This window comes from Daktulosphaira vitifoliae, unplaced genomic scaffold (genome assembly GCF_025091365.1).
Source record: "Daktulosphaira vitifoliae isolate Bord-2020 unplaced genomic scaffold, ASM2509136v1 Scaffold_3, whole genome shotgun sequence".
NCBI lineage: Eukaryota > Metazoa > Arthropoda > Insecta > Hemiptera > Phylloxeridae > Daktulosphaira > Daktulosphaira vitifoliae.
Genome location: NW_026099574.1, coordinates 20,499,176 through 20,525,269, shown reverse-complemented (window position 1 = coordinate 20,525,269; position 26,094 = coordinate 20,499,176). Strand labels below are relative to the sequence as shown.

General features: G+C 23.9%; 3 protein-coding genes and 1 long non-coding RNA gene across 8 annotated transcripts in view; 2 read left to right on the top strand and 2 right to left on the bottom strand.

Annotated features, from left to right (window-relative positions):
* Nucleotides 1-1,338: 1,338 nt before the first annotated feature.
* On the bottom strand, nt 1,339-6,593 carry LOC126901947 (uncharacterized). Of its 2 annotated transcripts, none has more exons than XM_050678907.1 (7): nt 6,419-6,593; nt 5,647-5,701; nt 5,011-5,243; nt 4,849-4,929; nt 4,711-4,765; nt 2,125-2,357; nt 1,339-1,968 (listed from the first exon to the last, which is right to left on the bottom strand). In XM_050678907.1, the coding sequence occupies exons 1-7, from the start codon at nt 6,488-6,490 to the stop codon at nt 1,894-1,896; spliced, it is 804 nt and encodes a 267-aa protein (XP_050534864.1). In that variant the 5' UTR covers nt 6,491-6,593; the 3' UTR covers nt 1,339-1,893. The 2 variants fall into 2 exon arrangements, with proteins under 2 accessions (XP_050534864.1, XP_050534862.1); XM_050678905.1 differs by having other exon boundaries at nt 1,340-1,968; nt 6,404-6,593.
* Nucleotides 6,594-8,372: 1,779 nt separating this feature from the next.
* LOC126901952 (uncharacterized) lies at nt 8,373-16,194 on the top strand. 4 transcript variants are annotated; one of them, XR_007703155.1, is made up of 5 exons: nt 8,373-8,600; nt 13,481-13,647; nt 14,299-14,556; nt 14,610-14,897; nt 16,012-16,194. It is a non-coding gene; the product is annotated as an uncharacterized LOC126901952 (long non-coding RNA). The 4 variants fall into 4 exon arrangements; XR_007703154.1 differs by having other exon boundaries at nt 15,457-16,194; XR_007703152.1 differs by having other exon boundaries at nt 8,380-8,600; nt 14,610-16,194.
* A 3,496-nt stretch (nt 16,195-19,690) lies between these two features.
* On the top strand, nt 19,691-22,253 carry LOC126901948 (uncharacterized). Its single transcript, XM_050678908.1, has 2 exons — nt 19,691-20,720; nt 20,796-22,253. Exons 1-2 carry the CDS (start codon nt 20,663-20,665, stop codon nt 21,410-21,412), a joined length of 675 nt encoding a protein of 224 aa, XP_050534865.1. The 5' UTR covers nt 19,691-20,662; the 3' UTR covers nt 21,413-22,253.
* A 742-nt stretch (nt 22,254-22,995) lies between these two features.
* LOC126901942 (uncharacterized) overlaps nt 22,996-26,094 on the bottom strand; it is a 108,346-nt gene continuing 105,247 nt past the window's right edge. Inside the window, exons 7-12 of the mRNA XM_050678901.1 lie at nt 25,206-25,436; nt 24,988-25,131; nt 24,708-24,913; nt 24,263-24,414; nt 24,067-24,139; nt 22,996-23,316 (exon numbers count right to left, since the gene is read on the bottom strand). Of these exons, the coding sequence (XP_050534858.1) occupies nt 23,304-23,316; nt 24,067-24,139; nt 24,263-24,414; nt 24,708-24,913; nt 24,988-25,131; nt 25,206-25,436 (819 nt within the window). The 3' untranslated portion in view covers nt 22,996-23,303. The remainder of the gene's footprint in view (nt 23,317-24,066; nt 24,140-24,262; nt 24,415-24,707; nt 24,914-24,987; nt 25,132-25,205; nt 25,437-26,094) is intronic.

The window sequence follows — 26,094 nt, the reverse complement described above, 5'->3', positions numbered from 1 at the left end:
TTGAACCCCCCCTATATAAGGGGAAATTGTCTAATTTTAATAAAAAGTATGTCAAATGGAAGATGTACTTATAATGTATTTAGAAAAAAAAAAATTGTGCTGATACATGCATTTTTCGAAAAGTTATAGCATTTTTAAGTTGAAAATTAAAAATTGAAAATCGAAAATTTTAACACAAAAATAGTGTTTTTTTAACTACGGCAACCGTTTACATGCAGAAGATAAAGTGTCGGGACAAATTTTTTTTTTTCATTTTATAGTACATAAAATAAGCTTTAATTTGATATATGTTTAAAGGACGCAGTATTTCCGGAACATTTTCAAAAATTAAGTTGAAAAAGTTAGTTTTTGTAAAAAAGTTGCAATTTTAAATCCCCCCCCATGAGCAGGTTAAGTGTTAAATTTTCAAAAAAATTATATCAAATGAAAGGAAAATATCTAAGGTTTTAGTTTAAAAAAAAATTATGTTGATTTGTTGATTTTTGAAAAAGTTATGGAAGTTTTAAGAAAAAAAAGTGAAAAAAATGACAAAATTTGTCGATTTTTAAATTTGTAATTTTTTTGGATATTTCCCCCATTTGCGGGGAACGAGGGAAAATTTTTAAATTTTTAAGGGTAATGTCTTCAACTAGATACAATTTGTGATCTTTTGACGTATTGTTAAAAGAAATCGGTCCAGTGAGAGCTGAGAAAAAGTAGTGACAGACACAAAAAAAAATAAAAAAAAAAATAAACACATCATGGTAAAATTAATACCTTCTCAGCTTCGCATCGAAGCTAAAAATACTATTAATATACATGCCTATGCAGTGTGTAATTCTTTGTTCATCAGTGGGTTAATGAGAAGTTCGTTTTAGAGGAATATACAAAAAAAATTATTCATTTCTCTCTCCAAATGAAACAGAAATTGTATTTTCACTATATAATTTTTTTTATTGGGGGGTATATGATACATAAATCCCCCAATTACATTAGTGTTAAACATGAAGTTTTTAAATGTAATAAAGTGAGTGTAAATTATTCGTTTACCCTTAAATTTTTTTTAATGTAAGATACGCGTTTTATGAATTTTTATGAGTATTTTAAGAAATGAATAAGTTGATTATTTACTTATGATATAATTTGCTAAACTATTGACAGTTACAATTAATAAATAGAACTAAATCATTTTTTAAAGAATATTTAATCAAACTTGTTAATTATTTTTCAGTTATAAATATTTAATTAATTACTTATAATATCAATACAAAGTAATGTAAATTGTATTGAAATTATAGCATAAGTCATTATGCATTAAAACAAAATGTAATGAATTATGAATGTTTTTTCAAACAATAACAAAATAATAATGTGCAAACATAGACGCCTTCTTAAAAACATACTAATGAATTAAAAAAAATCTTGCAGAACTGTAAAAAATAAAGGTATAATGTTACAAACTATAAATCAGAAAACGCCGTTGTTAGCAAATATTTTTCCTGAAAGAAGTTAAATTATTAAAACGCTCTCGGAGAATAGCAAAAATTTGTTAAACTTCGCCAAGAATTTGTTCAGAATCATGTGACTCAGTAATTTCATTAATTTTTTTTTTAAATCACAGTCCACCAAGTCATTTTTTTAGTAAAGCGTGTTTTCTTCATTTAATTATAACAATAATGAGTTTTCAAAGATACAATATGCTTTTCTTAAATAACAAAGTTAAAGCTAGGCTTTTTTGCATTTATTTTGTTACTTTTATTCAAATTTAAAACAATGATCGTCATTTTACCACTTTCATTTTTTTCTAATTATACTTATTTGAATTTAAAAATAAAATTTATTTATAAAATACTTTAAATTTCTTATAATAAAAATATATTAATAAAATAATTTTAGAATTTTTTTTGAGTTTTTCTAGTTATTTAAAATTTTGTTTTTATACTTAAATATTTTCTTTATATCTTCATCTGTAAGCTTTTCTTTTATTTCCTGTAAATACATGAATATATAAAATTGAAAATTAATAGAGATGCTATTAATGAATTTAAATATAAAACATATTTGTATAGTACTCGTACGAAAATATTATTTTAGTAACTATCTTTTTAAAATTCTTTTTAATGCACAATTCGGAATAACACTTACATTACTTGTTGTTTTTTCCCAAACTTCTTTCATCATTTTTGATATTACTTTAATATGTTTACAGCAAATGTTTAAGTAAGCCAATCCGAAATGAAATTGAAACATATTTAATTTTTCATTTATCGCTACTTCTAAATATTGGAACATTTTAGTCATTGACTCTTCATTAACAGTGGTATCAAATTTACGGGCTAGCCATATAGCGCTTTGAAAATTGACCACAGGTGTATTATCTAAAAATTAAAAAAAAAAAACAATTTAAATCCCTTGTTTTCTGCCAATATTTGTTCAAAAATATTAATCATTTTTCACAAAGTTATGATCGATCATCAATCAAATTTTCTCATTAAGGAATTTTTAAAACATATTTCCAACAATAGTTTTGTTATAATTTTATGTAACCAATTATGTAAGATCTAAATGTTTAAATATATTTCTAATTGTTTTTCATAAATTTTCATGTGCAATTTAAGATCATATATTAATTTTTTTAATGGTGTATAAAATCGTAATTCATTGTTTTAAATGCTTTAAGAAACTGAAAATTTAGCATGTTTGCAGTTTTGGCTTTTTTATTTTGTGAAACTGATTTAGCAGATGGATTGATTCCTAAAAATAATATTAAAATTAAAGTGTCAAAGATATTTTTAGAGATTAACCAAATCCATTTAATTTGTCTTATGTGAATTATGATTAATTAGTTTCGATGCATAGCTAAGAAACTGTTAGTTTTACTTTGCCTCAATTTTTTAGGAGGGTCCGTATACTTCATTACTTCGTTTTTACGGGACTGATTTTACTCGACGATACATTAAAAGATCACAAAGTGTATGTAGTTGAGGCTATGTGTGTCATAATTTTTAATTCATATTGAAATAAACTTTTAAAAACTAAACGGATTTATATGAATTTTTTATTTATAATATTTCAAACATTTACTTTGGTGACGACATGATTTTTGGTTTTAATACGATTATTATCTAAGATACTATGCGGTCTTTTTTGAGTAACTGACTTCTTATGTCGATAATCATGTAAATTTTGGTGCAAATAATGTATCGGTCCAACTATTTAAATTATGATAAAAATAAAATTTTCATTGGTAATATTTATGACAAGTATACTTTTTAGAACATATTTTTTAAAAAAATATAATCATTAACTAAGGTACTTTGTGGGCTTAAAAATCACATCTAAATTTTTTTTTCATTTCAATTTTTGATAATTTTCCCAAAAACTTAAGTTCTGTAAATCTATATTAAATTAAAACTAATAAAATGTATTCAGGGACGCTGTGGCTCCTTTATGTAAATCAAAGTTTTGATATTTTGCTGAAAATTATTATAAAAAACCCAGCACAGGGGGGTCACGGCACAGTGATGACGTGGCATAGTTGGATTAAGTATAATGATATCTGACAAATATCTGACTCATAATGATATATTATAGATTATTCCAAAAGCTACATGATCTGCTATTTCCTTATTTATATCCTGATTAAGATAAAGTATGTCAAATGAAAAAGGGATGATTAAATAATATTATTTCTCATAAAAAAATTGTGTTGATCCATACACTTTTCAATAAGTTATAGAATTATAAAGTTAAAAATGTAAAAATTAAAATCGAGAATTTTCTCACAAAAATAGCATTTGGTAGTCATTTTCACCATGAAGACAATATAAAGTCCCAAATTTTTTTTTTTTTCATAATAAAGTATATTACATTAGCTTTAATTTAAGATATATATAAAAGTGTCAGACTTTCCAGAACACTTTCAAAAGTTAAGAGTAAAAGTAAAATTTTTGTAAAAAAGTTGTCATTTTAAATCCCCCCCAGTGGGAAAATAAAGGGTTAAATTTATAAATAAAAATATACCAAATGATAGGTAAGGACATCAAGCATCTATAAAAAAAAAAATTATATTGATATGTTCATTTTTGAAAATGTTACGGCAGTTTTTAGTAAAAAAAATTGAAAAAATTTCGAAAATTAGCAATTTTTAAATTTTTAATTTTTTTGGAGGTTTCCCCCATTAACGGGGAACGAGTGAAATTTTTTCAATTTTTGAAGGTAATGTCTTCGACTAGATACGATTTGTGATCTTTTGACGTATCATTGAAAGAAATCCGTTCGGTGAGAGCTGAGAAAAAGTGCTAACAGATACAAAGAAAAAAAACACATTATAGTAAAACCAATACCTTCTCAGCTTCGCATCGAAGCTAAAAGTAGGACGTAAATCCAGCGACCTCATAATCTCAAAGTTATATTTTTGAATTATTACATTATTCTTTGTGAATAGCGATATGAACTATTTAAGTAGTTAAAGCTTATAAATTTATAAGCTTTGAACTTTTATAATGTTCATAATTAGTTTTTCAAGCCTATCTTTTTCTTAAAAAATGAACATTTAATTTATTGCTTGGTAATAATTGAAAAAAAAAACAGTTTTTTATCTTTTTTTTAAATTTAAGTTAGTAATTGGTTAACATTAGGTATTACTTAAAAAAGGGAATATATATTGTTCGAAAAATATTTGTCAATAAGATATGTTTTGTGTAAATGTTTTGCTATCCCTTTATTTACCATTAGTTATTTCAACTCGTATTCCATTTACATACTCTGGACTTTCTGGATCAAACTAAAATACAGTTCATGTTCAATAAATATTAAAATTGATGACTTTAAAATTTATTTGTCAACAATTATATATGTTTTATTTACCTCGAATTTTGTGGATCTGTCATTTTTTATTTTAAAGGCATGTCGCATATGGTTGTTTCTAATAAATTCTCTTACTTCTCCCTAAAACATATTATAACTCATTTATACCATTTGTTAAGAAATTCAGAAATGTATAATTATATTTTTAAATTTCAAACTAACCTGAGATGTTGTTTTAATCCAAACTTGTTTCATAAATTGGACTATACTTCTAGTTTTAATATATTTTTTTAAATGTTTTCTCAAACCACGTTGTAATTGATCTGCATTAATAAATTCGTCTAATTTCAAATTATAGCAACTGAAAATCATTTTAATATCTTCAATAGAAATATTTGTAGAAAATTTGCGTGCAATATGTAAAGCTCCATCTAAATTAATTACTGCTATTCCGTCTAAAAAAAATTATTTTTAGTAAAAAGACTTTAATATCGAAGATTAATTATAATTTATTTCAGTAAATCAAGTTACTATTTTTATGTTATATTTCGATAATAATTTTTTTAGGATTAAACCCACTACTAATTTTTTTTTTTTTTAAATAAATATATTTATTTAATAAATAATAATAATAAGGAAAATCGTATACATGTTAAAATTTATTAAACTTACCTATAATAATTTTTTTATATTTAAATCATAAATTAAATATTAAAAAGTAATGAGATTATATTCAAATTTAATTTAATTTGACTCTACTTTACATCACAACTTTCCTATTTTTAAATTTGCTAAATATACTACGTCATCGTGTAATTAATATTTTTGTTTTATATTAATATTGTTGCAGTATTATACCTTTATTGAAAGTTGTAGTAATTTTGCTCCAATCTTTTGGATTTGGATTATTAATCTGTATGAATATAAATTATTATTGTATTATTCAATATATTCAATATGTACAATATTAACAAGTTTTAAATTTAAACATTTTTTTTCTACGTGATATTACTGCGTTTTTATTTTATTTTGAAAACAACTTTGATGGTCATTAGCCGATAATTACTAAAAATATGGTTAATGTTTTATGTGATAAAATTTGGTGGATTTAATGAAGTTGTATGTCCATGTCAATGTCCATTTATTATTTTTATTTTTTATTTTATAACTAAAATTTTTATAGAAATGTCAAAAGTCCTATGTTTTTAAACCTGTTATTTTTCATCTGCTCTATACTGAGTGTTGAGTAAGTAAGAAAACAGGTAAATTGTTACAAAGAATGAGAACAATAGAAACCCGTTTCTTTACTTACTGAACACTCTATATTTAATGATAAAGAAATCTATTATGAATTATCTGTAATAATTTATAGTTAAAGATTGAAATTAAAAGAGACAAAATTAGGATTTTTTTTATTTAGCCATAATAAATATGTAAGGTAGATTAACTAGGAATGAACTCCTAAGGATCATAAAATATACTTAAATTGAAAAACGATCTTATAAAAAAACTAATACATAACAATTATTTCATCAATTTTATTTAAATGTCTTAGTGTTTTAACATTTGATTGTGAGTCACAAATAAAATCATAAATTTATAGTTTTAGAAAAACCTGATCATGCATTACAGATGAAGTATTTTCAGTTGAAAAACCAATTACAACACATACGCTAATTATTATACTTTTAATTATTAACATTTTTGTTAAACTCAACAAAAACTATAATCACAAAGTATAGACTTTATAAATATTTGAAATAAATTCTTTTATAAAATGTGACGTTTGAAATATTCATGCATCTATTTTTCTTAGCAATTTATATTCTCGATTTGGGTAATAAAATATAGTACTGCATTATTATTTGATTTATCACCATTTGTTGTATTTATAAATAAATTTTTTAAGCTATTTTTTATACAGATGAACAAATGTAGTACATGAGTCTTAAATAATTGTAATTGATCGACTTTATTTGTGCTCCCTGTCACAAATAATATTATTTTTAATCTATAAAAAAAACTCTTCATAAATTTATTTATTTTATAAATTGAAATACTACTAAAAAAAATTTCCAGTGTGGTTTTGAAAATTTTTATTTGAAGAGTGATATTTTTATTATTTACTCGTCCCTTTGAAATAAAAATATTAATTATTGCAAAAATATGTCCACAAAATTATTTGAAATTATAATCTCCCTAATAAAATTTTTGGTTGTGTCACTCGTGTAGTACTTAGTACAATTCTATCATTAAATTCTTGGTTTAGGAGAGTTGCCTAGGACTCCTCACAAAATATTTTTCTGACATCCATGAATACAATAATGATAAAATTTACATTAATAGTTATTATATTTCATGATTTTTTCATAAATATTAGTCAATATTTGACCACTTGTGAATGTTAAAATATTTTAAACCATAACACAATACCAAAGGGCTCCATGAAAATTAAAGTTTGCAAAAAAATCTAATATACATTATAAATATTTAAGTCTATTAAATTTGATTGTCGATTAAAATAAATATTAAGTCATAAAATGACGCAATCTAAAAGATTCTCTCATAATTTATAGTAAGTTTTTTTTTATTTGTAACTATTGATTTCTATAAAAATAGAATAATTGTGTAATTATTGGTATAATTTATTTTACTAACTTGTATTATTTCCATTATCAATATTAATTCTGACGCTATTTATGTACTATAAACTTTATGGATTATACTAAACATTTTTTTTTCTTTATAATTAGTTATGACAACTATTTACCCTTTTAACAAATGTACAAGGTGTATATTTGAGATCATTTTTACAAAAAAATAAAAATGTATATTAACCTTTTTACACTGTTACGAAACTGAGAAGGTTTTGGTTTTACCACGTGTCTGTCTATGAAAATACTTCGCTCTCACTGGACCAATGTCGCTGTTCAAATGTCTCCATTTCAATCTAATTGAACCTTTTAGTACCAAAAATTTGAAAAATTCCTTGAATTCAAAAAATTGAAATGAATAATTCAAAAATACGCTACCGTAAATTTTTTATGATTATGATGTTAGTCTATGTCAGATATCATCTATACTAGTTCCAATTCAACCATATCCCTATTATGTTGGATTTTTTTTTATTCACAACAATTCTAAAATGTCATTTTCAGTAAAAATTAGGTTATCATATGAATTTTGGGAGTGGACAAAATCACGCTTTATTAATTCATAGAGTATAGGGAATTGCTCCGATGTCTTATACTTTTAATTTTTACACCTCTTGGAAAATTTTTCTGTAACCGTTCCTGAATAGGACATCAAAAGTTATTGGATTTTTCGTAACACAATTCTTTGATTATTGTGGAAAGTTATTAAAACCAAATTATAATCTTTTAATTTAATTCTTTTTAAATTATTTTTTATTGGAGGTCACCTACTTAAATTCTAGTAATGCTTAATTATTCGATTTTAAATTAAGACCTTGATCATTTTTACTTGATTTGAAACAATTACAATGAACACCATATAATTTTAATATTTATTTAGTATTCCAATTAAATTTTTCAAACGATAAATTAGTTAATATTTTGATGTATTGGCAACTTTAAAATGGTTAAAATATCCAATACATAAATTTTTATGAATTTACGTACTATAATTTCAAAATATCTAGTTTTACAAACTTGATTTTTAAAAATTAAGTGTTCTCGTCAAGAACCTAATCTTAGACTATAGTATAAAATACAAAAACTGATTTTATTCAATGTTCACATTTTTAGTTAATTATACGTCCGTCAGATTCTATACTATAGGACCTTACTAATGTGAGTATATAACTTACGATACCAATAAGAAATTACACAAGGGCTATCGAAAATCATTTGTAGGATTTATTTGTATAAAATAGTACTGTAGTATGTTTTAAAAGTGATTAATTTTTGCTAAAATAAAAAAACAAAAATGAATTGAGTCGTTCAGTTACAAAAGGATGTATATCTGCAAAAAAATTTTGGTTTTTGAGATATAAATATTTTTGCAACTAAACAACTTAATTATAATCAATGTGTTGTGATGATTTTATTTTTTAGCTCATTACCTAGACAAATTATGTATGCTTAATAATTTTAATAACTATTAAACATATATGTTAGGGCTAATTATAATTAGGACTAACAGTTACATATGAGTAATTTTGTAATTGTTTTGAAAAATATAAACTATCACTTTCATGGTCAACATAGAAATTAAATTTTAAATAGATTTTTCAAGACTGACAGCACCTATGATCATTTATTATTTTGTACTACTTGCCATTTATACAAAAGTTTCATTTTACGTGAACAATTTACCAAATACTAAAGAATTTCGGTTCTTAACACGCACTTTTTTTGTTCATCTATAATATGATTTATTATTTTATTTGTCCATAAATAAAATTAATACCATTTTAATTATTTGTTTTCTGAGAAGAAAAATACGGAATAAATAACCGAGATGTTTTTACACAAATGAACTAAAAATACATAAATTTTAACAAAATCATTTTTTACTCAAAAAAAACGTGTGAAAATTCCTCAAATCAAATTAATTGCCAATTATTCATACACAAAAAATTAGTGTTTCATCTGTGTAATAACACTCTAATAAATAGTCTTAATTTATCTTGAAAAAATAGATAATCATTTAAATATTAAAAATTTAAAATAATAACAGATAAATAAATTTTAATGAATTATTCAGATTTTCAAATCAGTTTTATAGTTACAGCTAGTGTAATGAACTCTTTCTGCAATAAATCTGACAAGTTCCAGAAACTTATACTGAACAACATTTAAAATTTAAGATATTTTAAAAAATATTTTATTATTTATTTCACAATTGTATTTAATTTGTAAACGCTTAAACGACTAAATGGCATAATATCAAACATTAAAATTGCTAAAGATGACATCAAAATATACTATATTGTAAAGGGTTTATTGTATATTTAGATATATAGTGTATAAAGGAAATATCAAAGATTACATGTAAGTAATAAACATAAGATATTCTATTAAATTTTAAGCATACAAATTTATTTGTTGTTTCATTGGAATTTATGTAAACAGACTAATAAAAAAATATCATAGCAAATTTAATACATTGAAAAGTTAAAGTCGATAAAATGAAACTTGAAAATTTTTTTATGTTATTAATAACTTATTTAGTGCATACATTTAATATTTTTTTTATCTTTTAAATAGCTTCATTATACATAATAATTAACTTATTGTTAGATTAATAGTTTTACTAATATCTAAATATAACTTATTAAAAAATAGATTTCTTTAACATATACTATCGAATATTTGAAAGTTAATATTATAATAATAATTGGAATATTTATCATACAGTATGTTAATTTGATGTATGTATTATTTTTCAAAAGAATAATTAAGAATTGAATAATTAATTTACGATAGTTAAATATTTTAATGCTTAGGAAATTCAGAAAAATCCAATTATCTAATTATTTAATTAAATAATTTTTTTTTCTTTTAATTTGACTCGGATTTATTTTAAATGACTCCAACATAACTCGAAAATGTGTCAAATAAATAGTTCTTATTATTCATTTATGTAAAATAAATTTCCCAAGCTATTTTCAGTTAAATGTGTTGTCTCATAATTACCAAAAAGAGTTCAAGTTATTATAATAAAATTGATTTTCAAATATAATATACTACAATTAGGACTAGCTCTAAAATAATTTTATTATAAAGTAATTAAAAATAACCTAATTGTTTAAATTGCATTATAAATTGGCTTTGAAAAATTATTACAACAGATAATTAAACGTAATAATATCTAACACTTCAGTTAAAATTTTATTATACTCAATAAGAATTTCAGTAAAAATGTGTAAGTAATACTAAAATACTAATACTATATGTAATAACTAAATGGATAGAATAATTAAAATATTTCGTCAAAAAAACATTTATTTTACTTTAAACATGTCTTATATCAACCATATTACTTTTAATTATTTTATTATAAAATCCGAATTTATTTTTTTGAAAATTATGATGAAGAAAGGTAAAATTTTTTTAAAAATAATTTCTAGTCGACAATGTTTGCAATATTTATAAAATTACATATTTTGACCTTGTTAGAGAACATAATTATTTATTAAATATGTTCGGAAGAACCTTTTAACAACACAATAAAATTTTTTTAATTTAGTACACAGCGATTGTTTTATGTTATCATAAGTAAAATATTTCATTGCCAGCTCCTGCTATTTGGCGATCGTTAAAAAATTTTTCTATGTGTGATGTTAAGACTGAAACTTTTTTACAGTAATCTCTTAAGCGCCCAAAGCCTCCCTAATAGCTGAGTATAGCCTTTTAAATAATAGATGATAATCGTTTTAGAATAACTTTTCATGAATTTTGATATTACGTTTAGTAGAGATATAGACCTTTAACTTTTTAGGCACTCAGGGAGTTTGCCTGACTTGATAATTGCCACTAAAAATGATTCTTCTATATATTAGACTATTCTCCATAACAGAAAATTTGCAACAATATACCGGTTACCCATCTTGTAGCTTTGAGCCCCAAGTGATGAAGGAACTCTGGGTATATACCATCTTTCCCTGCTACTTTTCTTTTTTAATTTCTCTAATGGATTTAACATTTTCAGAGGCCTGGAAAGGTAGCGTTATGGATGGAAAAAGAGATGCTTGTTTCTTAAAATTATATAAATCTTTCTTTACTCATATTTTATGTGCCTTTACATGCCTTTCTTTGGAGTTTTTTAACAATACCAAGGCTACTGATTGTGTACTGACCTTATTTTCTGTTTTTATTTTACTTTGAAATGCCTCCCAGTCGTTCAATGTCCTCTAAATAAAGAGATCAGTGACAATAAGCAAGAATGTGATGGAAGATCTATTTCTTTATCTTGAGAGTATAGGTGCCGGGGTTAGCGGCATTCCATTTACCACTCCGCCTGTTTAAAATATTTTCTATAGTCTATTTTTAAAAGATAAACTGTATACACTAGGAATGTATAATTTATATTACTATAACTTGGGTACGATTTATTTAAATTTTAAAATTAAATTTGCGAAAAATGTAAAAAAAAACAGGATTGTCATTTTTAAAGTAGATTTTAGGAAAAAATTTGTTAAAAATACTCAGCACAGTGGGGACGTGGCATAGTTGGGTCAAGTATAATGATATCTGATAGTGAATAAAATCACTATCATAAAAACTTCGATGCATATCTGTAGATAGTGTTTAATTTTAAAAAATTGGTAAATTATTCCAAAAGCTACATAATCCCCAATTTCATAATTTATATTCTGATTACAAGTTTTATGATTTATAAGTGTAATATATGTGACACGGTACCGTGTTTCTGTCAGCCGCACATCACGTTATCAACCTAAATGAAAGTGTATCGGGATCTGAATCACAAGTGCACGATGGCCTAGTGGTAAGGTTTGTCTATACGACGCCTTGGGTCACGGGTTCTAATCCCATACCGTGCCTCTTTTTTTCACATGATTTCCGGTACACTTTCTATAACCGGCCGTCAATCCCCGGCGGCCGTGTTATATGAATAAATAAATATATATATTAATAAAACATAAATAGTACTTATATTAAAAAAATATAATGATCTATACATTTTTCAAAAAGTTATAGCATTATAAAGTTAAAAATATAAAAAAGAATTTTTTTTACAAAAATCGTATTTTTTTTATTAACTTTAATGTCTGTTTTCATCATGAAGACAAAATAAAGTCCGAAAGTTTTTTTTTTATATTACATGGCTTTAATTTATGGTATATATAAAAATGTCAGTATTTCTGGAACAATTTCAAAAGTTAAGTTGAAAAAGTTAATTTTTTGTGAAAAAGTTGTCATTTTGAATGCCTCCCTGTGGGCAAGTAACGGGTCAGGTAAAAAATATACCAAATGATAGGTAAAGACATCATGCATCTATAAAAATAAATTATATAGATTTTGTCATTTTTAAAAAAGTTATGACAATTTTTTAGGGTAATGTCTTCGACTAAATATGATTTGTGATCTTTTGACATATCGTTGAAATAAATCGATTCAGTGAGAGCTGAGAAAAAGTGGTAACAGTCATAAAAAAAAAAAAAAAACACATTATAGTAAAACTAATACCTTCTCAGCTTTGCATCGAATTTAAAAGTGAAAAAAAAAAGACTTAAAAACCTATCTTATTTGACTTTAACAAACCTTCAACTTTTATTTTAGCGAAAATTTCATAATGAGACATACCCTCACCAAAAACCTGCAGTATAAAAGTACGGGTCAGTGAACAACCACTTCTTAAACTTTTTTCCTCCTTTAAGATTATCGAACATACATTTACATGGATTAACGTTATTATTAATAATTAACATTACTCATACTTTATAGTTAAGAAAAAGCAACATTTTTATTTATTAATTAAGTTTTTAATTTTACAAATATTACACCTCGACTATTATAAATACCAAATGTTAATAATTAATATTTAGTTGATCGTTAAATTTATTAAAATAATAATATTTCCATCTGGATTAAAGAAATAGTATAATTAATAAATACAATATATTGAGACTTTCAAATTATATCGGATAAGAGATTATGAATTTTATGAAGAACTAAAATACTGACTAATAAAATTCTATTTTTAGATAGTAAAGAACGATTTAATAGATAATGAGAAAAGTTGCCTAAATGTTCTTCGTTGTAAAAAATACAATAAGGAGAAGAATTAAGAGATAAAAAAAAAGAAAAAGCTGGTAAAAGATTGTGACCAAATCTAAGATGATAAAATTTCGGTGATAGCTGAGAAAAAGTGGTAACAGATATAAAAATAAAACACATCATAACAAAACTAACACCTTCTCAGCTTTGCATTGAAGCTAATATATCATACTAATCTTCAGTAGTTATTTTTTCTGTAAAATATTAAAAATAAGAAACATTTTAACTTTTATGATTCTTTTATACTGTATCAAATATTAAAAATTGTATAAAGCAAAGAACAGATGTAAAACATTTTTCTCATTAAATACAGATAAGTGTTATTCAAATTTTTCTATGAAAATTATTATTGTTTGAGTGGTGATATGTAATTGAATCAATTTACAACGTATCAATTTTTATGAAAAAAATTCACTAACACTAACCTGTATTTGATGTGAAACATGTTTAACATTAAATGTTTTAAAATATATTACTCTTACAGCACGCAACTCATTTAATAAAAACATGTCTCAATAACATCTTCTCAAATAAAAGAGAATTTTAATATTTTAATTTTTTAATACACAAATTAAGATAAATTTTATTTAAAAATTTGCTTGAATTGTTGAATAATTTTGCTATTGTTAAATTATTATTTCGAGCATGTATTTTTGTTCAACTATCTATTTTGTTTTTAACAAAAAAGTGGCAATACTTATTTTGTAGATATTTAAGAAACTTAATTTACATTGTTGATGTTTAGAGACGGAAATAAAGCAAAATGTACCACACAATACAAAATTGCATTTTATATCACATTTGTTGTTGACGTTTAATTGTAAGAAAAATGAAAAGTATCTAAACTTTCTAATGCAATGCCATTTTCTGTGATATTTATGGGATGAGAGCTTTATTACACACATGCCAACTAACAGTATGGTGTATTCTATAATGTTCTTGTAGAAAAGTTCTCGTGATTAAAAGACGTTATTATTTCCAAAAGGTTTCTTGTCTAAAATAAGTAAGTTTCATAAATAATAATATAACTTGCACACTTTTAACAGTCACGCACAGTATCAATTATAGGAAGAATCGTTCAGACGAGAAAAAATTATTTCTAAGATTATGAATCTCATTTTTGTTTATTCACTATAATAAGATTCAGCAGAATATCCAAAGAAGGTTAAAGCCCTTTCAATGAGTACATTATACTGGAATTTTATTACAGATACACTATATTAATTCATCAATTATAATACTGACAAAACTAACAAATGCCTGCGACTTACGTTAATAAATCGTAACTCATAATTTTACAAAGTATATTAACACTATTTTTTCAACTATAATAGTTGTTTATTGGTAAGTAAACATAAAGTAAATAAATTATTATAGATGAATAGTATACAAATCGTTTTGACATTTTAAATAACGTTGATATACTTTTTATATTTAAGATTAAGATAAACACATTGCGTTTAATTATTGAAATTAAAGTGAAAAGAATGAAAAATATAACTTATATATGAGAAGTTGAGCGCAACAGTGGCCTATGCCATCAAACAGTTAATGTGTGTGATACATCTTTTAAAATTATTACAAGCATATACAATTTATTAATGCAACAACATAAATAGTGTTGCTATCTAGTGTAAAATTAAAAAAACTAAAATAGACCGTTGTTGCATTAAAATATTTTCTATTCTAAACAAAATTATTTCATCAACTCAATTTTTAACATTTTGAGGGTTAGGCCACTGTTGCGCTCAACCCTTCATATATCTTCTCAGTAAATAGTGATTATAAAAATAATTAAATAGAAATAATTATTAATTTATGTGTAATACATGTGTAATATATTATAATTAGACAGTATGTGTTTCTTAAATATTTTTCTAAATTATTCATTTTAATTTTTTAGTTGAAAAAAATAATGTTTTTCTAAGAATATGAATATAATGTATAATTGGAAGTGTTTATTTTAATCGAAAAGATTAAATAAAAGGCCATTAGTATGAACGCAAATAGGGTAGCCCACTATTAACCTAAATTATGATAGTAATGAGTATATTACAGTATTAGTGTACATGGTATTAAGTAAGTAAGGAAGCAGGTCAAATGTTACCTACAATTAAAACATTTCTAGAAACATTATTAAGTTACAAACTTAATAAATATAAAAGTGGGTTTTCAAAATATTAATTTATTGTACAAATTAAAATTTTTAATAACTATAGGAATTAATCCAATTGTCAGCAGCTCCTAATATCTACAAGCAATATAATTTTACTGATATATTGTCCTGAACTATTATACTTTTCTTTGAATAGAACGATTCGTTATTGGACATAGAATTCACAACTGAAATTAAAATAATAACATGAACATATTTTTTTATTAATTATATTATATCAAAATACATTTTCATTGGGAGTAGATAAAAATTCTATATTTATAATCGATCACTTCACTTTAGGCATGACGTGCCTTGGCGGCAAAAACAGGCATCTAAGCAATTATATCACAGAGAACAGTAATATACACAAATCAATATACAAATTGTTTATCATTAAATATGAAAGCTCGAGTAAGAAGCTTTTAATATCTTCTAAAAGATTTAGTTAAATTTCTAATTTTTTAAATTCTTCCATGAATAGTTTTTGATGAAATAGACATTCAATTTTAGTTGCTTTTTTCATTTATTTATTTAGTTAGCTATTTATATTGTTAAAATCTTAAATGACAAATAATTAGTTTTGTCTTAAATAATTTTTACTCAAACATATTTAAATTTTCTAAAAAACCTATTACGCAATTATTTTATATTTTACGTATACGTATATTTTAATACTATGTTAATAAATATTATTACATAATCATAATAATGAAATTTTTAAAATTAATTTGAATAAATGAAAAGTTGTTACCCTTGAGTTCATAATGTTTTGTATATTTTATGGACAAGCCAAAAGTGGTAAAATAATTTTATCAATTTTTCCTGAGTTTTACTTATTTCAATAATTAAAAAATTCATTTGTGCGATAGATACTAAAATGAGCTTATGAATTACTGACAAGAAAAACTCCAACTATTTCAATATTAAATAACACTATTGACATAAGCCAAATAATGATCGAGGTTTGGGAGGCTTTTTAAAAAAAAATTTATATCGCTACTCTTGATATCAAAAATGTTTACATAATATACAGTACCCCAAAAACTGCTTTATACTTTATTAAACTGCAGTCCACGATACTCATTATTAACTAATAAACATTGGCTGTGTGTAAACAACAAGAGCAGTAAAAAAAAGTAAATAGGTTTAATCTACTGGACAGTAGAAAACCTAGAATAATTTTAGGGGGGGTAATTTATCACCAGGAGGGAGGGCTAAGCTTCCCATATTAGCTCCTATGATTTTAAATAAATTTCAATGAGGTAATTTCTGATGAGTATTAGAAAATTAAATTTACCGTTGCAAAAATTAAAATCTTAGAGAAAAAATATGATTAGAAATAAAATAATTGTATCAGTTCATAAATTTTAACAGGCATTTTTTAAGGTGACATTTTTTTTTAATAAATTTCCATAACTAAAATCTTAGAAAATAAATTTGTTTAAAATTAAATTTTTGTGAACAGTTTATTTTATTTGTAAATGAACCAATGATGTTTTTCCCAGTACATTGTAACAAAGTTTTGTTTTTAAAATTTCTTATGGTTTATAATTTTTTTAATAATATACTTGCTATTGACACACAATGTTTTAGTAACAATGTATCTAATTTATTTGGAAAAATTGATTGTTCTTATCAATATTTAAGGTTTTAATTATTAATTGAAATATTCAATATTAGAAACTTCATTATAAGGAGTTAAAGTAAGATAAAATGTTTTAATTAAATACATTTATTAATAATTACGTAATCATGTTTAACCATGTTATTTAATTATTCTAATTATTAAAATATTTAAATATGTAATATTTTTATGAACCATTTGGTTTTGATAAGTAAATGACCTTCAAAAGGAAATCTTAATGTTTTTAAAAATTTTTTTGAATATCAAATAATTCCTTAAATTGTTCTTTTTTTAAATACTTTAACTTTTACGATCCAAACATTTAAGTCAAAATTATTTCCCCGAAAAGAACGTTAAAATATTAATTAAATACTTAGAATTAATCCGGATTTTTCATAATATTCGTAATTAACTTTTAAATACACTACTAGAGTTTGTATTTCTAGAAGATATTTAAATATGCAAATCAACCTGTGTCTGTATAGATTAAATTTTACTTGTAATAAAACACAAAAGTTAATTTATTTTATAAACCTCTTCGTAAAATTTCCACTAATATATTACTTTGTAGATAATTTATATTAGTTTAAAATATGTAACTACATAACTTGAATTATAAAAACTTAAAAATTTCATAAATTTTTAAATAAAACATGTCATTATAATTTACTATTTTTACCATTTTCAATTACCATTAATATAAATACGCTTATTTATCTTTGTAATAAAATGTTAAAATACGATTATTAATTTAAAATAAAAACAAAAGAATGTTATAAAAAAATAAATATAATAATCAGATAAATATTTTAAATAATTTGTTAATAGGGATGATTAAATATTTGATTCAAAATACAATATAAGTTTAATTTTATATTCAATGTTAATTATATATAATAATATAACATCTATGAATATAAGTGACACCATAACTCTAACCTCTCATTTGTACAGTGTTTTAATTTTAAAAAAATATGGCGGATATTGTAGATATGTATATAGTACTAAAAAAAATTGTATAAATCCATAATTTTTTTACAAGGTATAACGATGTCGAATAATAAAAAAGTAAATAAAAAAATTTAGCACAATAATAGTTTAATTTTTTACTACGGCAGCCATATGCACATTAGATTATATATTGTGTTGGGTCAATTTTTTTTTAACATTAAGTATGTAGTACGAGCTTTAATTTAATATGTGTTTGAGGCTCGGTGTATTTCTTGAACATTTTCAAAATCCATCACTTTTTAAGTATCGAATGTTTCAAAATTGAGTTGAAAATTTTATAATAGTTTTATACAAAAAAGTTGAAAAAATATCTCAATTTACCGTATTTATAAATAGCAATTTTTTTGAGAATTTTCACTATTTACGGGGAACGAAGAAAACGGGGCCAAAGTTGTTATTTTTAATCCTCTTTGTTGGAGATGAAATGTCAGATATTATAAAAAAAAATGTTTCGTTTCAATCATTTAAAAAAAAAATTATAATAATTATCAAAAAAAAAAGAAAGTTAAATTTTACAAATTTAAAAAATTATAATATTTGGAAGATTTCCCTTATTTAATGGAAATGATGGAAATTTTTCAATTTTTGAAATAGGCCTCAGCTAGATATTATTTCTGATTTTTTGATATATTGTTTAAAAAATAGATTCGGTGAAAGTTCAGAAAAAATGGCCACAAACACACAAACAAAATTTTATTATAATAAATTTAATAACTTTTCAGCTTTGTATCACAGTTAATATAAATATTTTAATAGTTGTATTAAAATACACGTGTAAATAATTATGTATACACAGAGTGATTTATTAATGAAAAAAAACTTATTTTTTCAAAAAAAAATTAAAATTTTTGTGAAGAAAAATATTTTTTAATTCAAAAAAATCTACAATAATTTTCTTTATCCATTCACGAATAAACTTTAACATTAATTTTCCTAATTGAGAAGCGCTATTTGTACCTTGTAATATGATAGAAAAAATAACACCAACATTTTTTGTTCTTATAATTTTTTTTTCGCTTTTATAATTATTTAAAGATTTGGAAAATAGAAATTCATTACTAACTTAATTTTGTAATACCAGGCACAACAATCATTTGTTTTAATGGGTCACAAATTATTTTATAGTAGATAGCAACAAATTGTTCAACAATGTGTAATTGTGAAATAAAAATTTAAAAATGAGTATTATATCTTTAATGAATTACTCTATATATACTAAGTTATTCGTTTATCATAACCCACTTAATTATTTATAAAATATGAAATATTTCAGGAATATTTGTGTTAAAAAATGTTTAGATATACCAACTTTTTAATTATCTATTATTAAGTATTTTTTTTGTTCATTCCTTATAATTTGTAAAATTGTCAACTTAATTTTTTAGCTTCGATGCGAAGCTGAGAAGGTATTAATTTTACTATGATGTGTTTTTTATTTATGTTTTCGCTTTTTCTCAGCTCTCACCGAACTGATTTCTTTTAATGATACGTCAAAAGATTACAAAACGTAACTGTTCGAGGACATTACCCTCAAAAATTAAAAAAAATTTCCCTTGTTCCTCAAAATGGAGAAAATTTTCAAAAAACTTACAATTTTTGAAATTGGTAAATTTCCTAATTTTTTTCACTTCTTTTTTCTTAAACTACCATAATTTTTTCAAAAATTAACAAATCAACTTAATTTTTTTTATATTGAAAACTTAGATATTTTGATTTCATTTGATATCATTTTTTTGAAATTAGAACACTTAACCTGCTTACAGGAGGGGATTCAAAATGACAACTTTTTCAAAAAAAATTAACCTTTTCAAATTAACTTTTGAAAGTGTTCCAGAAAATCTGACACTTCTATATATATCTGTGGCTTGGTGCAAGAAGGGCCAATGTCATATTTTGACGAAATTGAGATTATCGGGCCAATCTTTTCGTTTTTTCTTTTTTTATATTCTGATAAAACGGCTAATGTATTAGAAGGAGTGTGACCAACTTACATTCAAGATTGGCCATTTTAATTTTCGTCATTAAACATAACTATTATTTTGAAAAAAGGGCTTATCATTACATTGGCTAGATATCAATAAAATTATTAATTGAAAAAATGGCCAATGTGTAGTTAGGACTAATGGTATTGTGGTACAAACTGACTTCGGCCTTTTTCACATTGTTTACTGACAGATAACGTTATTTGATTATATTGATAATAAATTATTATATTTTTGATTTTTCATACTTTCTGGTCACTACTAAAATCTAAGTGTTACCATTTACTGTGTTTCTACGTAATAAGCTAATAATTATAAATGAAAATGTGATCAAATGCAAATCAAAACTATGAATTCAAGAACTAGACGGTTAATGCAAATGTGTCAAACTAGTAAGTTTATTCTATAACTATTGATAAGTATAAGTTAATTTTTTTTATGTAATGATAACGTAATAAATTTACCAGGTTCCACGTCTGCAAATTCAAGTAAAAACGGAGAAGAATGTTATAGTACTGACTCAGATTCAATCACTGATATCAATGATTATTCATCAGATGAGTATGTCCTATGTAAAAATAAAATCGATAGTTATTCATTTAACTCGGATTCTGACGACTCAATTAGTGTTGAAATTAACGAAATTGATAATATTAACACAGAAATACAAAGTGATGCTTATTCTGAAAAATGTACTGTCAATATTGAAACAAATTATTCTGTAATACAGAGTTGTTCTGCTAGTACTAATATATCACAAAAGAAAAGGGGACGTCAAAAACAAGAGGGTCCTAAAACTAGAAAACGTTTAAGTAATCCAAAAACATGGGGAAGAAATATTGAAAAATCAAAAAAAACAAAAGGTGAAGAATATGTTAATACAAAGGGACAATTAGTTGCTAAAAATACTTTACAACCACCATGTTCTTGTAGACTAAAATGCTCAGAAAAATTTACTCATGAGCAAAGAGAAAACATTTTTAAAAATTTCTATAACCTTCCAAAAGATAGTCAAATGCAGTTCATAGCTTCATCGGTTATTGAAACAAATAAAAAATTGGAAAGGCTCAGAAATGATGAGTAGAAGAAATTTTACAAGATCATACTATCTTTCATCTGGGACTGAAATTAATATACTTTAAACTGTTAAAATATTTTGTAAGTGTATTTATTTGTAAGTGTATTTTATTAGGTTGTTATACTTTAAATTGTTAAACTAATTTGTTACTGATTTGTTAGAAATCTCAGAGGAAAATAAAGACTTATTATGTTAAATTAAACTATGTGATAACATTTGAAATTTCTAAATTTTATTTATAAGTGTACTTTATTAATTATTCTTTATTAAGTTTATACAAAATATAGTGCTATTTAAATTGGTTGTTTTAAGTTTAAAATATTCTGTAAAACATACAAAAGTGAAATATTTTTAATTTTTATAGTAAATAATAATGTTATGAACTGATTTTTTATTTTAATTGAAACTAAAAGACAAAATTGTGAATTAAAAATAAAATAAAGTTATTTTATGAACAAAATATATATTTTTTGCAATCAAACTTATGGCCAATGTCAAAAAAAAGCAAATAATTTTTTTTTTTTGAGTGGCCAATGTCGTTATAAAACTTTTACATTTGTAGTTAAAAACAAAATGAGACCCATACAGTGAAATAAAATAAAATTTAATTAAGTAATAGCATTTTTAGAGTTCCTACATAAAATTAAAAATTTTTATGTAAATTTTAAAAATTGGCTAATTTAATATTTTAATTCCTGAACATTGTTAAAATTTGACATTGGCCCTTCTTGCACCAAGCCACAGATATATTTTAAATTAAAGCTAATGTAATATTCTTTATTATGGAAAAAAATAATTTCGGACTTTATTTTGTCTTCACGGTGAAATTGCTACCGAATACTATTTTTGTATGAAAATTCTTGATTTTCTATTTTACATATTTAACTTTATATTTATATAACTTTATGAAAAATGTATGGATTGTATTAATACAATTTTTTTATGATAAGTACTATTTATATACCTCTTTCATTCGGCATACTTTCTTTTTTAATAAAACCATTTCCCTTTAAATATGTATATATTATAAATATATTTATTCATATATTAGACTTATAAACCATAAACCATAAACTACCATAACTTGATATAATTAAACACTATCTACAGATTTGCATCGAAGTGTTTTTTATGATAGTGATTTTAATCACTGTTAGATATCATTATAGTTGACCCAACTATATCACATCCCCACTGTGCTAGGTTTTTAAATGATTAAATACATAAATATTTCATTCTGTATATGTATATATAACTGAGCTGCTTTGTTTATCATGAAGTAATCTAATTGATTTATTATTTACAGAATAATATTTTTAAAAATTAATATCATTTTACTATTAAAGTCTATTAATATAAAGAAAAATATTATAAATAATAACTTTAAACTAATATAAATAAGATCATTTTAAAAATTGTTTAATATTTATTATTCACAATATTCAATTTTTTTTACAAAGGATTTCAATGTTTGTACTGTACAAAAAATAAATTATACAAAATAATAAAATATTAAGAGGAACTTGTTAGTCTGATTGAAAAAATAATACTGAAAAATAAAACAATATGTTTAAATGGAAACTATGAACATAAGTTCAATGAATATAAAGTATAAGTACATACAAAAATACATCTTATTAAATTATAAATTAAATTAAGTGATATTCTTAATATTTACTTTATTTATAATTATATATATATATATATATCATTTTGTATTTACGATTAACGCAATACTAACATGGAAGCATTGAGTGCAATGATAATTAAACTTATAAACTAATGAAAAAAAAAACATTTACACCTTTACGTGCTTTGAAAAATCTTAAAACAGACTTAGAAGAAATCAGAAGAAAAAAGTCACGGTGTTGTGTATCCAAATTTGAAATACAGCATATTACAATGCAGTCCTGAAAATAAAATATTAGTTAAAATTATATTTTTCGTTTTGTATTTTATTTAATAATAACTTATATTATATGTTATTCTATTACATAATGTTAATACAGAATATCTTGTCAGATAATAATTCACTTTTAATACCATAAAAAATTAAATATGGTCTTAATTTTATTGGTAACATTATTCAATAACAGTTTCTGATATACTGTAATATATCATTTTTTTATGAAAAACATAGTTTAATACAATGAAATCAAAAGTGTATGGTTATTCAACAACGAAAAAATAAATTTAACAATTCGGGTTGGGAATATTATATTAAATATTTCCAGGCTAGAAAGTTTTCATATAAAAAAAAAATGTTTAATTTCCCATAAGATTATGAGAACTGATGTTATGCGATTGTTACTTAAATTACCATGAGTTATATCCAAAAAAGATTAAGTATCATAAAAATGTAATGTATAAGCTAATTACACGTTGAAAAATAATTTTATTTTGTATCTTGAAGGATGATACTAATAATTTTTTATGATTAATATTTTATATAAAAGTTGATCCTTTTATATTTTATTATAGAACACATTTTATACTTAAAAAATGTACACAAAGATTGTATCATTTGGATACAAGCTTATTTTTTATAATCTTACAAATTATGTTTTAATAATTTTCTTAACAATTAAAGACTTAAAGTAGCTTCATTAAATCGCATTCTGATTTTATTCAGATAATAAAATTATTTCTGAAGTACATACTTTAAAGTTTTGTAGTGTTCTTTTTCTACGCTGTTGTCCGGCGGTTCGCGTTCAAATGATAATAACGTAAGTGCTGCAAGTAAAAACAAAATGCGGGTGAGTATAGTAACAGAACATCATACGTAATGAACGTATGGTGAAACTTAAGTGCCGGGGCAATAAAAGATGCTATGAAAAAGTTATAAACACAATTAACCTTTTTCGTTAAGCACAGGCGTGGTGAACAAGAACAACACAAGTTTGGTATTTTTCTCGTACGGACAGGCCACCTGCTTCCACGAAATGAACTCTGTCACCTGTTTAGCTAGCTGCCAGAACTTTTCAAAATTAATGTGACCGTTGTCTAATCTATATTATGAACATTTTGTTGGTTAGTTAAAAAGGCATGACAAATACGATAACATATAAAAAGTGTATTTGTTTTTACTAGACAACAATGTTTTTTTCAATATAAAAGGAAAAAATACTATGATTTCTACATTTAAACTAAATAATAACCAAATTAGAGATTAATAAAAAGATGATTGCATTAATTTTTTTTATTTTTACTGACTAAACATCAGTCAAACTGGATTACATAGATTTTTCTTCGAATCGCACAAATATTTGACATTCAATATGTACACAATTAAAGTTTTTACCTGTTCCGACATCCTTCATTAAGGAAATATATGTCTTTAACAAGCAATGAGAAAAATGGTATGACAACCCTTTGCCGTTGATCCGTAGCACCAGCACTCCTCCACAAAGCTGCTTTTAATGTGGATCTGTAGCTACTGAAATTCGAAGATGGGTCCATATATTGCTCCAGAATAGTGAATTTGGCTGATTGTTGAACTTTGTGCCACTTAAGTAAAAACAAACGTTAATGTCATTAACATTAATCTGGATTATCATTTCTAAGTAAAATAGAATACTTACTGTTTTTTTAAGGCGGCTGATGGGTGACATATTAAGTCCAGCTATAATAGCCATTAGAGAGTTAAAATTACCAATATTAAAACACTCTCTAGCAGTTTCGATCCAAAACTCGATGGCTTTTACTCGTTGTTTTTTTTTTGAATGCTAAAATTCAATAAAACAGGAAACGTTTTTGTATTTTTGTAAATGTAAATTTATAGATAATAGTTGATAAATACCTTGCACACTTCAGATGCTACCAAATAGCTTAGCCTGTTGAACCAATGAATATAGGATTCGAGATTTTTGGTTTTTTTCATATCTTTGAAAGAAGAATCTACATGTGGACTGTCTTTGGCAAATGCTTGGACGAATTCTTCAGGCCCTATATAAGATAACCTCTCTAGTTCGATAAGAGTAAGTTGTTGTGCCAGTATTGCAGCATTTGAACACACGTCCATAGTATCCGTCTAAAACAATTGATATTAAAACGTTCAAAGATTATATATAAAGAGTGATACATATATATAGCTCATTTATAATATAATAATCATCCTGTATACTGTCGGTGCGTAAATACTCATTAACGATAATTTTTTTATTTTTAATCATTAGGTTAATTTTTGAAAATAAGACTCGCGCATGATGGGGAATTATTAAGTACAGTGGTTTCCCGTTTGCCTTTTGTACAACTTTATTTATTATCATCACCATTTTTTGTACTAACATATAATCTCAACTTTTATGAAACAGTGTGATAGACAGTATTTTCAACTTTAACTCCGTCTTTTTTTCAATCATATTTTTATACATTAAATAACTTTAATGACTAAATTGAAAAAAAGTAGAGTACACCAAATTTGACGTTATGCTACTGTTAAAAAACCAAATTATTGCTTTATATATACATATATATTTATTATAAAATACCACCTTGATCAAAAAGTTCCCGGAATTTATTCAGAAAATTAAAAATACAAGTTTATTCATCTAAATCTATATTGTCCCCTTCAAAGTAATCCCCATCGACTGCAACACACTTATGCCAGCGCTTGATCCAATCCTCGAAACATTTTTTATACTCGGTTTTTGGTATGTCTATCAGTGCTTCCTGCGATTTTTCCATTA